General features: G+C 35.0%; 4 protein-coding genes across 4 annotated transcripts; all 4 read right to left on the reverse strand.

Moving 5' to 3' along the window:
* LOC149019641 (protein SENESCENCE-ASSOCIATED GENE 21, mitochondrial-like) lies at positions 1–1793 on the reverse strand. The gene is made up of 2 exons (XM_089151077.1): positions 1495–1793; positions 1–1385 (listed from the first exon to the last, which is right to left on the reverse strand). The coding sequence occupies exons 1-2, from the start codon at positions 1563–1565 to the stop codon at positions 1139–1141; spliced, it is 318 nt and encodes a 105-aa protein (XP_089007203.1). The 5' UTR covers positions 1566–1793; the 3' UTR covers positions 1–1138.
* Positions 1794–4998: 3205 nt separating this feature from the next.
* On the reverse strand, positions 4999–5721 carry LOC149019642 (late embryogenesis abundant protein Lea5-like). Its single transcript, XM_089151078.1, has 2 exons — positions 5636–5721; positions 4999–5529 (listed from the first exon to the last, which is right to left on the reverse strand). The coding sequence occupies exons 1-2, from the start codon at positions 5704–5706 to the stop codon at positions 5262–5264; spliced, it is 339 nt and encodes a 112-aa protein (XP_089007204.1). The 5' UTR covers positions 5707–5721; the 3' UTR covers positions 4999–5261.
* Positions 5722–10297: 4576 nt separating this feature from the next.
* On the reverse strand, positions 10298–11030 carry LOC149019643 (late embryogenesis abundant protein Lea5-like). Its single transcript, XM_089151079.1, has 2 exons — positions 10827–11030; positions 10298–10714 (listed from the first exon to the last, which is right to left on the reverse strand). The coding sequence occupies exons 1-2, from the start codon at positions 10895–10897 to the stop codon at positions 10507–10509; spliced, it is 279 nt and encodes a 92-aa protein (XP_089007205.1). The 5' UTR covers positions 10898–11030; the 3' UTR covers positions 10298–10506.
* A 3522-nt stretch (positions 11031–14552) lies between these two features.
* On the reverse strand, positions 14553–15370 carry LOC149019644 (protein SENESCENCE-ASSOCIATED GENE 21, mitochondrial-like). Its single transcript, XM_089151080.1, has 2 exons — positions 15049–15370; positions 14553–14944 (listed from the first exon to the last, which is right to left on the reverse strand). The coding sequence occupies exons 1-2, from the start codon at positions 15129–15131 to the stop codon at positions 14686–14688; spliced, it is 342 nt and encodes a 113-aa protein (XP_089007206.1). The 5' UTR covers positions 15132–15370; the 3' UTR covers positions 14553–14685.
* Positions 15371–18020: the final 2650 nt, after the last annotated feature.

Consider the following 18020-nt stretch of genomic DNA (forward strand, 5'->3'; position numbering starts at 1 on the left):
TGGAAACAGGATAAGATTAGACACATGGATTGTATTGGGGGTTCCAATGACATCCATTAGATTCTTAAGGCATTTCTGGTGATTATTTGAGACTTAATTATAATATGCATTGGATGGGATTCAGTTGATAGCTCTTAATTTTCCTGTCTTTTTAGTTTAGAGAAGCTTCTTAGAATCCCAATCATTTAGCAACCTCATCAAGCTTTAGTTATCCACATGAGAGCCGCATCTGCAAGTGTGCTGATAGTGGTTTTGTCCAACTCTGTCATAGAAATTTGATTTGGGAGGGAAAAAAATTTCAGGTTTCCAGGGCAAAAAGAGTTGAGAAAAGATTGAACCTGTTTCCAGGGCAGCAAGAGTTGAGAGAAGATTGAATCTTGACCTTGAATTTGAATTGAAAGAGATCTTCAAGAACATGAAAGAAAGCTTCTACTAGACCCTCCTAGGACTTCTGCCACAAATGATCAAACTTGATCAATAATAAGACAGAAGCCTTCAATGGAAAACAAATGATTAGCACCAAAAGCTTTTCTTTTGTCAAATTCGTTTTCAGTGTTTGCTCCCTTTACAACCATATGTAGAAGACTCAAAAGAGACTCCTAATCTAATAAGGAGAAGACTCAAAACTGGACTCCTACACTAATAAGGAAACCCAATCCATAACCTACTCAGTAACTTGAAGTAGCTAGGAAACCAAAATAGACTCAAAAGCAAAGTCCTTATTATCATTTAAAAAGGGACCAAAGCAGAGAGGAATATTTACAAAATAACTATAACTGAACCACTATTTCAAACCAGAAAACCTGATTTAATTGAAAGCATGAAATATTCACTGAATATATAAAAATAAACTCAAAAAAAAGTCCTAATTATCTCACTACATTTTGATGTGCCATCGATGTAGGGGGAACTTAGTAACTTGGAAAAGTTCATTACTTGATTTGGGGCATGAACAAAGAATTTTTGATGCACCAAATAGGGGATTTCTATATAACATGAACACATAAACAGGGGATGAAATGTTGTTGTTTTGTACATCGATTGATAAGAAACCAAAAAAAAAAACTAATCCCAAGGGCTCTTCTGCAGGGATCCTGTTCGAATGGGGTTCTGATTCATTTGGATCGATGATGCAAATCTAGTGTTGCCTAGCCCTGTTCATCAGCATCTCCCGAAGCGCAAACACGTCAATTTCCTCCCCATCATTATCTGGGCGGTAATAACCAGAGACCGGGTCTGGCGTCTGCAATTGGGTTTCTGATGCTTCTTCTTCTTTCACGTTTTCCTTCTTCATCTCCCCTGCTTTCACCACGCCGCGTCTCCCCCCACTCCCTTCTCCCAAATTCGTTGAAACGACACCCTGAGAAACTGTAGCGCAACCTCGTCTGCTCATTGTCATCATCATCATCATCATAAATACAGGGCATGTTAAAATCCCTTTCAAAACAGAGTAAATTGGAACGAAGAAGAGAAGAGACAGAATTTCCTCTTTACCTGGTGATTGATACTGAAACTCCGTTGATGAGACCAGAAAGAAGCTTTGCATTAGAAAGAGAACGAGCCATCCTGATTTCTGAGAGAGAGCGTTGTGGGTCTTGTGATTCCTGTGTGTTTATATATACAGAGAGAAAAAGAGAAAAGTCAGATCAGACGGGCCTCTTGATCTTTGAGGTTTCAAGGCGAAGATTCGGAGCAAATACAAATACAAACCAACAAAACAGAAAATTCAGATTAACAGTTTCCACTAGGAAGACGAAGACCAAGGAAGAATGGAAAAAAAATAGATTCCTTGATGGGACGTGTGGTCAATTTTGGAGAGCTATGTTAGAAAAAGAAAGAAAAAAAAACTGAAATCGGGCCCACCATGTTTACTAATAAAATAAAATTGTAGGAAGCTTCCGTGGGTCCCATGTAAACTTCATTATTATTTGATTGTAAGGTAGGAAAGCATGAAAAACACATTGTAAACAAATCTTGACACTAACAAATCTTTAATCCGAGATACTCTGAAAGCCATAGGTATGATGCATTAGTGATTCTGCCAAGACATGAAGTATGGGTTCGAGCCTCAGAGGTAGTAGAAGAGCCAATAATTTGATAGACACAGGAAGAGTCTACCTTTGTTAGTGTTGATACGAAATTCTGCTCGTCCTTTTCTATCACGTTAAAATACGTGCTCGACTTTAATTTGTTGAGGTACGTCTCCGACGAGCAAGTCAATACTTATAAGATATGATCACAACTACTCAATAGAGAATTCAAGTAATTGATCTCACAAAATATGAATACCTACTTTATTATGTTTACCTGAGGTGTTTATATAGTAGTAAGATGGTAGAGTTAGATTTGGAATATGACTCTAAGATGAGTTGTTCTAGGAAAGTAACTCTACAAAGAGTTCTTTACCCTAACTTGTCTTTCCATGAAGTTCATAGATGATAGGAGTTTACTCTAACCGGGCTTTCTTGAGGAAGTTGTCGACCCTACCATAGGCAAACTGGTCAAACCATATTATACAAAACTACTGGACGGACCGTTCACTCACCGGTTTAGACCAGAGTATATGGAATGACCATTTTTACCATACGCTCAGTAAAATCTCTTAGAAGCAAGTTATTCAAGCACAACTATTGAACTCCGAACTCTTGATACATTTAGAACGAAATGTCCTTAAGGTCTGTTTGGTTACATGAATCTAGAGATTTGAAATCTCGGGATTCATTAATGCAAGATTTATATCCATTTGATATGAAAATCCCTAGATTCATGAAATCTAGAAATTCATCTTTTTACACAAAAAATGTAAATTTGTAGATTTATGGGTATGTCACCCTCACTATAAAAGCGTTAAACATTTGCATCTTCAAAAAATCACGTCAACCAAATAGGTTTCATTCCACATCCGGTTAACGAAACAATTAATTTGATGAATTATTATTCCCTAGATTTGAAATCCAGACTCGTGTAATTAAACATACCCTAATTAATCAATTCAACCACAGGCTATGGATATTTTTGGCACCCATGATTGTTTGAATAGTTGCAAGTTTTGAAATAGATCTAATTCAAACCAGGGCAAGTGTATTCATATTGTGATTAAGGTGTTAGGTTTACCTATAAATAGTTTCCTGTACTGTTCATCGCGGTTGTGCATCCATCCCCCAACAAAATATTTACAAATAAAAAAAATTATCATCCTTCTCTCCCATGAGTAGAATGCCCATGGATTTCTATATGACATGAACTAACCAAGTAAACACAAAGACTAAATGTTGTAAGCAGTGCCAACCTAAAGGCTTTGTTTCTTGAAAATTTCAGAGGATATCTACAGGGATCTTGTTTTAATGGGGTTCTAATTCATTTGGAACGTTGCCTAGCCTTGTTCACCAGCATCTCTCTAAGTGCAGACACATCAATTCTCCTCCACCATTCTCTGGGAGGTAGAAACCAGAGACTGGGTTTGGCATTTGCAATTGCATTTTGATGCTTCTTCTTCTTTCATGTTTGCCCTGATCACATCTCCCCTCTTTTCATCATACTGCGTCTTCCCCCACTTCCTTCAGCCACATTTGTTGAAACGACACCCTGAGATGTTGCAGCACAACCTTGTCTGCTCATCATCGTCATCATCATATATACATGGGTATGTTGAAATCCCTTTCAACATGAGTAAACAGGAATGAAGAAGAAGAGAGTTTCCTCGTTACCTGGTGATTGGTACTGAAGCTCCGTTGATGAGACCCAAAAGAAGCTTCGCAATAATCCGAGAGCTAGGGAATCTTGTGATTCTCGTCTCTTTATATAAAGAGAGAGAGAGAGAGAGAGAGAGCGCTCAGAGCAGAGAGCCCTCTAGATCTTGTGTTCTCAAGGAGAAGATTTGGAGCAAATACCAACCAACAAAATAGAAAATTCAGTTTTAAGTTCTTGATTTTTCTTCTTCTGTTTTAGATATTTTGATGGATCTACCTCTACTACAATTTCCACCCCTACAATTCTTTGTAATTCATATTTAAGATTGTGACTAGTAGATTATCCAACGGTTAGATTTAAAATTCAATTAGAATATGAATCTAATAAACCCCTAAAATTAAGCTCCAAAGAAAAAAAGAGAGAAGATACTATGAGAGATTTTAGGGATTAATTATTAGTTAAATTTTAATCGTGACCGTTGGATATTTAACTGTCACGTGTCACAATCTTAGATACAATTTTTAGATTGCTGCAATTGATTACCGAAAACCCTCATAGTTACTATTCAAAGAGGCACCAAATTGCAAGATTTCCATTAATGAAGGATAAAATCTAGATTATTTTGCAAAATACAAAAATGTTATACATTCTTTTATAATTTATAAATACAAGAAAAATCTAAATGACTCCATTTTCACAGACTACTTAAGAACAATCATGTTATCCGTCAATGCAGGGTTAGTAGTGTGATAAGATCCATACTTCTTAGTGGAGAGATTATGGGTTCAACTCTCGCGGACAATAAAGCTCCCTCTGAGGATGTAATGAAGGTGCGTGCAAGCTGGCCCTAATGAACCTCAGACACAAAAAAAAAATTTTAAAAAAAAATCCAAGCTTACTACCCAAGTAAGAATCAATGTTTATTTATCAAAAAAAGTAAGAACCATGCTTTTCTTTCCAGTAATTTTTATTCCTAAAGTTGGATATTACAAAATAATTAATTTATACACAAAAACATGGATTTCATCCTTTGCAATTCACTTTCCTTTTCGAATTTGGATTCTCTTCTTGTAGAGTTTTTCCAATGAGTGCATGAGTTATAGGATTTTACTATCCAAGGGCTGACGTAAACCCAATGAATGTTTTTGAATTAAAATATTATACGTGTTTGAATCTTATAATTCATCAAACACTCATTGAGAGATTTTGTTCAAGAAAATCAAGGAGCCAAACCCAAATACCTCACTAGGTGATGGTGGAGAGCTGACTACTGGAATAGCATATATGTTGTGGTAATATGCTCAAAGCTCACAAAAGATAAACATGTAATGGACATACAAAGGAGTCAATGCAGAATTATTGGAGCTCAATCCAAATCACTCTAGTGACAAGTGACAAACCCAAGCAAACAGCCAGCAAGCTATGGATATATTCTATATTCCCATACGATTCATTCTTTTATAAGTAGTAACAGAACAAGTGAATAACACTTACATGGTAACCATGATCAGAACTTGCCATTGTTAGCTCTTATTTATAGGGATAATTACTATTGCCCCATGTACTATAGCTTAATTTTGTTTAGTCTTTCTCAGCAGCCGCTGGCGAAGATCGACTGGGTCGATTTCTCCTGCAGCATTCTCCGGCCGATAGTAACCGGTGACTGGGTCTGGTATCCAAAACTTACAATCCGGTTCTCCTTCCATAATTGTTGTTGTTGATGTTGCTGGTCTCACCATCTCCTCTCCTGGTTTAATCACTGTTCTCTTTGTCCCACTTCCCATACTTAAATTTGCTGCAACCAGGCCAACACCTTCAGTTGCTGCAGCGTAACCTCGTCTGTTCATCATTATCAGCCATTGAAACCACCACATATATACTTAATTATCATGCAGAAGAAAAGAGGAAGTGAAATAAAATGCATGCAACAAGAGATGTTTCTTACCTGTTGATTGATGCTGAAGCACCATCAACAAGAGCTGCAAGAAAATTTGGGTTGGAAAGAGAACGAGCCATGTTGATGATATAGGATTAATGCTTTGATACTTGTAGAGCGAGGGCACGTCTTCTCTGTTTATATAGAAAACCAGAGGCTCGTCACCTCGAATTTACTCTTAAAGAAGAAAAAGAATCAAACAATCTTGAAAAAGAAAAGGGTTCTCCTGCAGGTATGGATGCGAGTGTGAGGTTTGGGGCGGCTATTGGAAGAATATTAGAATCTATAAACCATTATTTAAAGGGAGATCGATATACACTATCATCTAAGCAGAAGTTCTTCCCAGTTTAAATAGAACCCTACCTATTAAAAATGGAACCGAAAAAAAAAGAGAGAAAAGTTTTATCTCAATTTCTGTAAGTTCAGATTCCTATTTTGTAACTTTGAGAATTGGTAGGACTCTACAGTAGATTTTTTTTTATAAAATTTTTAAGGTAATTAATGGACACTCTACAATGGAAAGAGTCTTTATGCATTAAGCTCCAACATTATATGATGCATGAACACCTCTTACATCGGATTGAAATCATTTACAATCGCGTAAGGCCTCCAGTCACTGAATGCCTTACCTGTGGTACTTGGGAACCAACCCTAGTATCATGCACACGTAGAACAACCAACCGATGCTAGCCCAAATTAACACAGAGGATTTTAATCCGATTACATCTCCACACACACACAACAAAAAAAAAAAAATCAAATATTGTCAAGTACCACATATCCTGTAGACAATGGTCATTATTGAGAAAGTTCTATACACACTGTTTTATTTTTTATTTGTGGATCTGAGGATTCTTCTGGACTAGCTTACGCGCACCTCGACTTCATCTTCAGGAACATTTTTATACAATTAATATAGGTATGGCTTTCCTCCTAACCACGAGTGGATTGGAAGGACTTAGATACCAAAGTAATATGAACCTAGGCTTTGTTGTGGGGCCAACACTTGATAGTCTTGATCCAACTATAAAATGGTCTTATACGGGGGCAAGCCTGCTGAGGAAGTTTCCATCTCAACGAATTCATTCCATCTCAACTGGAATTCATTCCATTCTTTAACAGGGTGATGGAGATTTCTGGTCCCAAACTAATTATTCCCAATCTTTCCAAGTATGGTTTTCACTTTTCACTATAACTGGTGAATGCTTTTAGTGAGTTGATATCGATTCCTCGAAAAAGCACAGCTTCTGGTTCTGTTAGTATTGATCAATGATTCAATGCATCTAGACAGTTTTTACTTTTTACATAATCATAATTGAAAGAATAAAAGATCACATTGTTTTATGTTTGGTATGTATTTTTAAAATTCATTAATAGGAATATCCTGTATTTTGAAACATATTAAATTCATAGAATAAATACCAAATAAATCATTAATATTGTATTTTCTCATTGAAAAGGCATTTTGATTTTTAAATAATTCTTCTATTATTCTAAGAGCTGTTAGTTGGAAAATTTCATAACAATAGACAAAGCGAAAGAAAATTTCGCATTTCTAACTTGAGTAATCATTCTTCTCATGCATTACATCTTTTTCAAGTGGTCGTTTTTGTATTCTTCAAAGCGTCAAGAATCAACTGGGTTTCACGCTGAAACTTCATCTGTCTTCTTAGAACTTTCAGGACCATATTGAGAAAATCACTTTTCACAAATGATTGTTCATGTATAAGATATTCCCTCCATATTGGCTGTCCTTGGAAATTCTTCCTCGTGATCTTGATCAATTCTATATTCCTTTGCATTTGGCTTGGTCCCCAAAAACCTCAACTTACTTTTACCAGTTCTCACCTCCCCCTCAATTTATTGTATCATTTTGAAGATTGATTCATTTTGACATATTTTGGTAGCCATCCAATTAAACTTCATTCTAAGATCTGTGATCGTAGCAAAAGACTTGGGGGGACATGATGGGTGCATTCAATCCTTGCTTTTAATCTTTTAGTTTCTAGTAGTTTATTGCACTTCTAAAGTATCATCTCTATTAGTTAGTCGGCTAGTCGCAACTATAGTCAATCATCCTGTTGTTTTCTGGTCTTCTTGTATATAAGTGTTTTGAGTGTCTTCGAAATTTTTTTTCCTTCTTTCTCTTATGAGAAGAAATATTCATTAAAAAGAAATTTCTCAATATAGGTAGTTATCATGTTAGTGTTAGACTTGGGTTACAAATGAGTTGAGTTTCTTGTTGTATCTCCAAGACTAACAAGTTTAGCCGGTAATTTAATAAATTTGGGCTATGTTCAAAAAGTTATTGGTTCCCTATATAATGAGATAAAGTTCTTCTTCTTCTTCTTTTTTATTTATGTATTTTCTTTTTTTATTCTGACTAGAGAAGAAGATCGTTTGATTATGATTACTTACTAAAGGTAGTAATATAATTTAATATAAAGTGCAGTAAATAATATTAAACATATTTGAATATTTAGATAATCAAATATGCCACGTCATCACTTAACTAATAGAACTTAATGCCAATGAGGCATTAGTAATTAGAGGCAAAGTCTAAGGTTAAATTAATAATTTCAAAAAGTGTGGAAGATTCAATAGTAATTAAGCTACAATACAAGAGGCAACAATAATTATCTTTATTTTAAATGATGATCTTAAAAGGCTTAAATGTATTTGTAAACTTGAAAAATCCTTAGATTCCTATATCTGAAAGGTGCCTTCTTTAATTTTGTGGTAAAACTTGGAGTTGGTATTCACATAATATAATAGATTTTCGCGACAAGTTTCCAACAAGCACTAATTCATAAATCTCACGATTAAAGAGTTTAGAGTCGCTTTCTTATGTTACATTGTCAAACATCTTCATTATTTTTATACATTTAATTGTTCCATCCATTAGATCACTTAGATGGATAACAAAATTGTTTTGATATTCTGTCATTTTATTGTAAGCTAGGTTTTTTTTTTTATTTTAGAATGTAATTAGAAATAATTAAATTAGAAAAAAAACCAAAGATAAAAAGGAGGAGGGTAATCAACCTTCAAGAAGGAGACCAGAGAGAGGAGTTGAAACCCCCCTGAGACAACAATGAGCTTATTCATTGGGGTATCATTAACCAAGGAGTGGAGCATAGAAAAAAGCCTAACAAAACTATAAAAATAAATGACATTCTAAATCATCTCTAAAGAGCGGAATTTGAAAATATATCTACTCAGATTGCGTCTAAGTTAGGGTTACTTGTTCTCCTCTCTATTTCTTCTCTGAAACCATTGTTTTTTATATGATGTCTCATTCTATGAAAGGTGTAACTGAGGAAAAGATCCTTACTTATCATCTATTGATTGATTGATTATTCTATTGATTATTTGGCCATGGAACATATGTAACAAATAAAGACCGACTCCAATTAAACAATCAGCTTCACGTGAGGAATATTAATATTAATATATATATATTTTATTTTTTTTTTGGTAAAGGAAACTCTTTATGAAAAGTAGTTTAACCAAGGAATACCTAATTTCTTGCTGGAAACGCTAAACAGAATCAATAATTAAAATCAAATCAATAGTCATTCTAAACCTGAAATTTCCAAGTATAGAATTTATAAAGATATGGTCAAACTAATCATATCTAATCTGAATTTAAATTTGCAATCCATATTGTCTGTATGGATAGGATAGATGTGAATCATCCATATCTGAAGGTTGCATACTTTGTGCTCTTCACACACTTTTCATCCACAGTTACAGGGAGAGCCACAGGGTACTATTGAGTGTCCCGTCCCCCATAACTTTTTTTTTAAGCTTGTGAACCTCACTCAATTTTGTGGCTAAAGAAGTGTAAAGAGAGATGATCTAGATGACTTATGTAGGCTCAAAGTGGGTGTCATACATCCATAAAAGATGGAAATCGATTATCTCGCTTGTATTTTTTGAATTGGGATCCTTCACCTATATTAGACAATCAAATTTTCAATTCACATGATTGGATTATGACGTTTTCAATCTAAATAAAACATCTTCTTTTTCTTAATAAAACACATGTCATAAATCTAACTATGGGATTGCTTTTTCTCCACGTGGTAGACTTTTTTTCGACCCATTTTTTTTGAAATCCCCCCTTTTCAACACCACTTAGTGGATTTTCTTTCTTTCAACAATGGACACTCGTCCGATGGAAATGGGCTAACTCATGGGATCTCAACAATGTCCTTTTCCGCTGAACATGGAGCTCTCAGAATCCAGAGGTTACCCAACAAACGAGGGTTTAAATAAAATTCAAATTTATTGGTGGATTTAAATAAAATTCAAATTTAGTTTAAATTGGATAACCATTGGATTATTGAAATGCCACATAGCACAATCCAATGAGGGAATTACAAGGAATTGTAGAGAAAGGAATTACAGAGGATGTGAATCCTTTTGCTTCCAATTTTTTGAAATAGTCCTCTTTCCATGTTTGAAAAATTTGTACTTGTCATTTACCTCAAAAAATTTGAATTTTTTTTTCATTTCTTTTTCCAGAATTTGAAAATTTCTCATTTGATCATCTTTTCATGTGTGAAATATCATTACTTAAGCTCACTTCATTAAATAAATTTTTTTAACCATAAAAATAATGAATAAAAAATTTATTATTTTATGCATGAAATATCAATACTTAGCTCTTCTTTTCCAATGTTAAATCTTCACTTCGCGGTGGGAGCTCACCACATATAATTTTATGTAGGTACTGGGTAAGATTTCATTATCATTAAAAAATAGATGATGTGGAACAATACATAAATATTAATAGATTTTTTTTTCCTTCTTTAATTTTCGACCGGCCACATCTCACAGTTCACGTCACTTGGATTAGATTGCATAAATAAAATCTACCGTTGCGCAGCCTTGTTGAAGATCTTCTCACGGAGCGCCGCCACATCGGTTTCGCCGGCGACATTCTCAGGGCGGTAGAAGCCAGTGACGGGGTCTGGTGCCCAAAATTTTGTCTCCGATGGTTCTTTCTTGGTTGCCTTAATTGTGTCCTGACCTGCCTTCACCACCTCGCTCCTCGACCCACTTGCTGCAGCGTAACCTCGCCTGCTCATCATCATCATCATCCATGAACACCAAGAAAACGATAAAAAAGAAAAGAAATTTTCTGGAGGTGGGATTAATGGAAGAGCTATTTGCTTGGCTACATCTTAATTACCTGTTGATGGATACTGAGACGCAATCGATGAGAGATGAAAGAAGCTTTGCGTTGGAAAGAGAGCGAGCCATTCTCAACTGAACTTGAAGGATTTAGAAGAAACTAAAGTATTCTGCAACAGTAAAGGAAACTGATAGCCGCTTATCGTTCAAGATTTTTATCTCTTTCTTCTGGGTCTGTTGGGCTTATGCTTCCAGAGCGAGCGAGCTTCTCTTTATATAGAAAGAAAGAAAGAAAGAGCAGAGAGGCTCGCGACCTTTCGCGTGGTGTTCCCTCACAGAAGAAGAGGAAGAAAAAAATTTGAATAAAAGAAAAAAGGTTTAGGAGAAGATTCCAAGTTATTAATATAAAAATAATCGCAGACCCGACCCAATTGACCGCCCGCCAACAAATAAGGCTCTAGATCCTTTTTCGGGACCCGCAATAAATGTGCAGAATCGTCTTATGAGACAATTGAGACTGTCGGATTGAGATCTCAGTTTAGATTTCGATAGCCATCGATGACCTGCAAATTTCATTACTCAAAGATAGAAGGCTGAACCAGTCTAGTGGTACAAATGAATACTTGCGAATAAGGGTGTAAATGGATAAGTGAAATTCATTTTCGAAATTCGCATCCGCATACGTTTAAGGGTATTCAAATCTGTCTGATTACTAATAGGATGCGGATATTGTATACCCCTTTCTTACTGATTATTATCCGTCCAATAAAATTATTGGATTAAGTTACTTACCTGTATTTATTTTCTCATTTTTATAATTTTTTACTTGAGATATGTGACTATTTCTCTAGATTTTTCACTAAAATAACTATCAAAGTTGTTAAATTCTTAAATTTCAAACCTAGCTCTCACAAATAAAGTGCTAAAGATGTCAACAGGTAGTCGAAAATTTGTGTTTGGTTTGTATTCATACCAATTTAGAAGAATCTACTTGAGAAAATAACTATCCAACTATCGTTCAAATCTGACTGAATCTGTCCGATGACTAATAGGATATTATCTGATTCCATCCTAATATAATAGGATACAGATAGAGTATCATCACTATTTTATCCGAATCCAATCCATTTATACCCCTATTTGCGAAACAAAAAGTGGTGGACCAACCCACTAAACACAAAATAGCCTTAATAGGTAATAACTAGAGGCTATAAAATCAGCCATAGAATTTTCTGCTCTACAAAAATACTGAAATCAATCTAGGATAATAAATTCTGGACTAAGAGACAATGTGTTATCATGTAGGATTTTTTTTTTGTTGGGGTAATCTGTATTGAACCGGTTCGATTCGGGTTGAGTCATTTTTGAACTAGTTTTGGTTCAAGCTATTTTATATATAAGTTTTGTTTGGGTGAGATCTGAAGTCATTCACGAAATTAGATTTGGGGCTTTTGGGTTCGTGCAAGGGTTTTGTCTGTTCTTCTTTGTTCTTCATTCCTGGCTTGCGATCTTGATCAAAGGAAGGGTTCGTGAGGACTTCATCTATCTCCTTAGAACTTTCGGGACCTTATTGACAAAATCACTTTTCAAAATTGATTGATCATGTATAAGATATTCCCTCCATTTTGGCCATTCTTGGAAATTCTTCCTTATCATCTTGATCAATCCGATGCATTTGGCTTGGTCTTCTAAAAATTTGAACTTACTCTTACCAGTTCTCACCTCCCCCCTCAATTTATTTTGTCATTTTTAAGATTGATTCATTTCGTTATTTTGGTAACCATCTAATTAAACTTTATTATAATTTATGTGACTGCATCACGTTGGCCCAAGCCATCTGATACAACATGATAAACTTTATTATAATTTATGTGACTGCTCTATAATTCAGATGGCTTGGGCCAACATGATGCCTGCACTCATTCGTTGTTTTTGATCTTTTAGTTTCTTGTAGTTTATTGCACTTCTAAAGTATAATCTCCTTTAGTTAGTCAGCTACCGGCACTTATAGTCCATCATCCTGTTGTTTACCAGTCTTCCTATGTAGAAGTGTTTTGAGTGTCTTCAAAATTTTCCCTTTATTTTTTTTAATCAAAAGAAATATTTATTAAAAATAAATTTATCGATCAATATAGGTAGTTGCTACATTAGTGTTAGACACACAGACTTGGGTTACAAATGGGTTGAATTTCCTGTTGTATCTCCAAGACTAACCGGTCTCACAGGTAATTTAACAATTTGCGCAATGTTCAGAAAATTTTACTGATTCTCTATATAATAAGATAATGTTTGAGATTGGGAACAAGAGAAGTATTAATTTTGAGTATTTTTGAGATTTAATACAAAACCAATTGATGAGGTCTTGGAAGAATTTTTAGGTCTATGATATTTTAAATGATCACCTTAAAAGGCTTTAAATGTATTGGTGAACTTGGAAAATCCTTAGATTAGCATATTTGAAAGCTGCCTTTTTTTTTTGAAAAAAGAAAGGTGCTTTTTTTATTATTTTGTGGTGAAGATTGAAGTTGGTATTATAAATGTAATAGAATAGATTTTAGTTGACAGGTTCCAGAAAGCATATTAGTCACAAATGGAGTTTAGAGTCGCTTTCAACTTCAAATTGACATATACAATAACACAACACCAAGAATAGAAGTTAGAGAAGAAGAAGAAGCTGGTCTTCCATCTTAACTTTGACTCGGTTGATCGGTTTTCAGTATTTTTATACGTTTAATTATTCAATCCATTAGATGGATAAGCACAGACAAAATTGCTTTGATACACTGTCGTTTCACTGTAAGCTATGGCTATTTCTTGTGCTTTCTATTGTTTTCTCTGAAATCATTTTTTATATGACGTCTCATTCAATGAATGAGAGGAGGAAATAATGGAAAGATTCATACTTATCATTTCATTGATTAATTATTTGATCACGGATATATATAGAACACATAAAGAACAACTCCAATTAAACAAATCAGATTCAAGTAAGGAATATTAATATGAATTTTTTTTTTTTGGGGGTAAATGTTACTCTTTATGGAAAGTAGTTTTACAAAGGAATATCTAATTTCTTGCTGAAAACGCTAGATAGAATCAATAATTACAATCAAATCAATAGTCATTCAATTTATAAAAATATAATAAATAAAAATATGATCAAACCAAATCTGAATTTAGATTCTGTCATCCATATGGGTATTTACAGATGGGGATAGATGTGAACCATCTATATTGTAGAAGTCTCCTTACTTAATGATACGGATCCTGTAGGCTAAAGGTGGGTATCATAAATAAAATATGGAAATCAAACCTCAGGGGTGTCTCACCAAGGCTTTTATATAGGTAGTCAAAGTTTGAATACCCTCGAGGCTCCCGGGGCGAAGCCTCTTTCTATATTTATTGTATTTAGATCCTCCCCGATATTGTACAGTAAAATTTTGAACTCACATTACTAGATTTATGATTTAATTTAAATACAACATTCTCTTTTGAGTGTGAGACAGAAGAGAAAAGATTTGAATTCTATTTTTAGAGGATTTTGTTTTTTAATAAAACACATGTCATAAATCTAACACGTGTAAGTAAACAGATGCGATACTACATTAGGGATCCAAGGGGGTGATCCCTTCCCTCTTTGTTTTCTTTTGTTTTTTGATTTTCTATAATAGTCTTCTTGCATGCAGAAATCCTTTGTTTTCCGGTTAGATTTTTTTTTTCATGTGTGAAATATCATTAAATACTTTAGAGTGTTTATTATGTTGTACAGATTTGGCTGAAGATTCTTATATAGATTACATATACCAGGAGTCTCAAATTCATGATTTCTTCGCTAAGAAGTATGGGTCTTACAAGTAGACCGACAACCCCTCGGCCACATCGGTTCACTTCATTTGGTCTAAGATTATATAATAAATCTAGCGTTGGGCAACCGTGTTGCAGACCTTCTCACTGAGCGCCGCCACATCAGTATCGCCGGCGATGTTCTGAGGGCGGTAGTAGCCAGTGATGGGGTCTGGTGCCCAAAATATTTTCTCCGACGCTTCTTTCTTGGTTGCCTGCTGCTTAATTATCTCCTCATGTCCTGCCTTCTTCACCACGTCGCTCCTCGACCCACTTCTTTTCGCCATGTTTGATGCAACTGCAACTCCCTCACTTGCTGAAGCGTAACCTCGCCTGCTCACCATCATCATCATCATCACCATCACCATCACCATCCATGAAAATTAACTCCAAGAAAACGATAAGAAAGAAAAGACTTGTTTGCTTGATTTCATTACCTGTTGATGGATACTGAGACGGAATAATATTCGATGAGATAAGATGAAAGAAGCTGCTTTGCGTTTGAAAGAGAGCGAGCCATTCTCGATCAATTGAACTCGATCGATCGAAGGATATAATTAAGAAGAAACAACCTTGTGCAACAGTACGTAGAGAATACTAATTAACGCCGCCGCTTATTGTTGAAGAGATCTATCAATCGATCTATCTATCTCTTTAGGTCGTTTGCTGGGCTTATGCTTACTGAGCGATCGAGCTAGCTTCCCTTCTCTTTATGTAGAAAAACAAAACACCAGAGAGGCTCACGACCTTTCGCCTGGTGTTTCCTCTCACCCACAAAAAAAAAAAAATAAAAATAAAAAAATAAAAGTTTTGAAGAAGATTCTGAAGTTATTCGTGAGAGCGGACCCATTTCACAACCCACCACGAAATGAGGCTCTAAACCCTTTCGGGTCATGTCGGTCAGGCATGAGAAATTACGTAAATATTTTTTAAATATTTATTTATTGGAAAGTGGTGGCTGAACGATTGTGTAAATTGCTTGGTTAAACAGTTCTAGAAATCCTACCATTAAATTCGTTGAAATTAAATCTAAACCGTCCATTATAAACGGTTTAGATTTAATTCAATACATTTAATGGTAAGATTTATTTACACATCCATTCAACTACATTTATGCCTTATTTATTTTTGTTTTTCTAGATACAAATTTCATTACTCAAAACAACGCTTCAACTTTAATATTTGCACATTTAATGCACAACTCTATGCTACAAACAATGGAGATTTCGATTTCGATTTCGACTATTGGCAATGAGTCCGGATCAGCTCCCCCGACCACACAAAATAGTGGGACCCACGGTGAAAAACACTTTTTGAGAAAAAAAACAAAAAACAAAATTTTCATTGGATATAGAATATTTTGAATATTTCGATCACAACCCCATTGTCAAAATCGAAATTTATTTTCGTTTTCCCCCTTTTCTTCGGGTTAAGTAGATAGATCAATGCTTTTCCTGGTTACCATTGGGAATAGGGAAAAGGCATTTTCATTCAGACATAATGCAATCAAAGAATAGGTACCAAATACATCATTAATTAATGTTGTATTTTCTCGCATTTGGATTCTAAAATGACTCTTTTAATATTCTCAAAGCTGTTACTTGGAAAATTCCATAAAATAGATCAGAGCTAAAGAAAAAAAATCTCGCTTTTCAACTTGTATAATCATTCTTCTCATCCATCACATCTTTTTCAAGTTATTGTTTTTGTATTTTTCTCTTTATGCTTTATGATAGATATGGATAAGCAATGGTTTGTAATTCTTGCTGGATGACTCTATCTTTTTTTTCTTTTCTTTTTTATGCAATGAGGACTTCATCTATCTCCTTAGAACTTTCAGGACCTTATTGACAAAATCACTTTTCGAAATTGATTTATCATGTATAAGATATTCCCTCCATTTTGGCTGTTCTTGGAAATTATTCCTCATCATCTTGATCAATTCTATATTCCTTTGCATTTGGCTTGGTCTTCCAAAAATTTGAGCTTACTCTTACCAGTTCTCACCTCCCCCTCAATTTATTTGCTCATTTTTAGGATTTATTCATTTCGATATATTTTGGTAACCATCTAATTAAACTTTATTATACTTTTTGCGACTGTATCATCAGGCTTGGGCCAACATGATGCATGCATTCACCCCTTGTTTTTTATCTTTTAGTTTCTTGCAGTTTATTGCACTTCTAAAGTATAATATGCATTAGTTAGTCAGCTAGCTGCAACTATAGTTAATCATCCTATTGTTTACCAATCTTCGGAATTTTCTTTCTTTTTTTCTAATGAGAGGAAATATTCATTAAAAAGAATTTATCACTATAAGTAGTTTCTACGTTAGTGTTAGACGCTTAAACTTGGGTTACAAATGGGTTGAGTTTCTTGTTGTATCTCCAAGATTAAGTGGAGGAAGAAATAAACTCGTCTAAACCACCACAACAGAATTAAGAGAGGAATAACTATTCCTTAATAAGACAAAAATTCAATAGATTAAGAAAGTAGCTGAACTTGCCTCCACTGAGATCCAAAAGTCAAAGAGAGTTGGAAGATTCTCCGCGAAAAGATGTTCCCCTCCACTAACCACGTGTTTTCTGCCTCCACTTAGTCCACAACAGCCTTCAAAATAAAATAATACGAACTTAGGTCGTGGAAAGCTTTAAACAAGGTGTTGGGGAGGGGGAGGGGGAAATTAGGGCTTTCGGCAAAAATTTTCAATCAACCACCAAGGTGGCCTGTCACTTGGTCAATCAAACGCTTTAAGAAATCGCCCCTTGGTACTCTTTAGTACTTGGGCGTTTTGCTCTCCAATCAATCCCTAACATTGCTACAACTTTAATCAACATGTGGAGGGGTCTTACTTTGTTCTCAGACATCTCTCAATTCGACCTTTCTCGTGTTTGATGTCTATTTGCCTAATCCATCCGGGACCCTGATGGATCTTCTTTCGGTTCCCTATAGGGCAAGTTCTTCACTAACAATATCCAAATTCATGGATTATGGGGCCAAAACATGGGTTTCATTTTGGATGACCAACAACTTCTTCTAGCTAGAGCTTCGGGTACTCGGACTTGCAATTCAGGTTTCGGGTTAGGTACATGGGGGTTATTACAATAAGTGGATTTATAAGCTTAAGTTTGGGATCCTTGGAGTAAAAAGACTTAGGTTTATGGCTAGGTTAGTAGCTAAGGGTTACTCCCAAACTGAAGGTGTTGATTATAATGAGGTGTTTTCACTTGTGGTAAGGCACATTTCTATTCAGGTTATCTTGTCTCTTGTTGCTATATTTGATTTTGAGTTGAACAAATGGATGTCAATACTGCCTTCTTGAATGGTAGAGTTGAGGAGCAAATTTTCATGAATCAACCTGAGTGTTTTGTAAGAAAAGGTGATGAAGGTAAAGTTTGTTTGTTGTTGA

This window comes from Hakea prostrata, chromosome 4, assembly GCF_041222555.1.
Source record: "Hakea prostrata isolate BN-2017 chromosome 4, UWA_Hpros_2, whole genome shotgun sequence".
NCBI lineage: Eukaryota > Viridiplantae > Streptophyta > Magnoliopsida > Proteales > Proteaceae > Hakea > Hakea prostrata.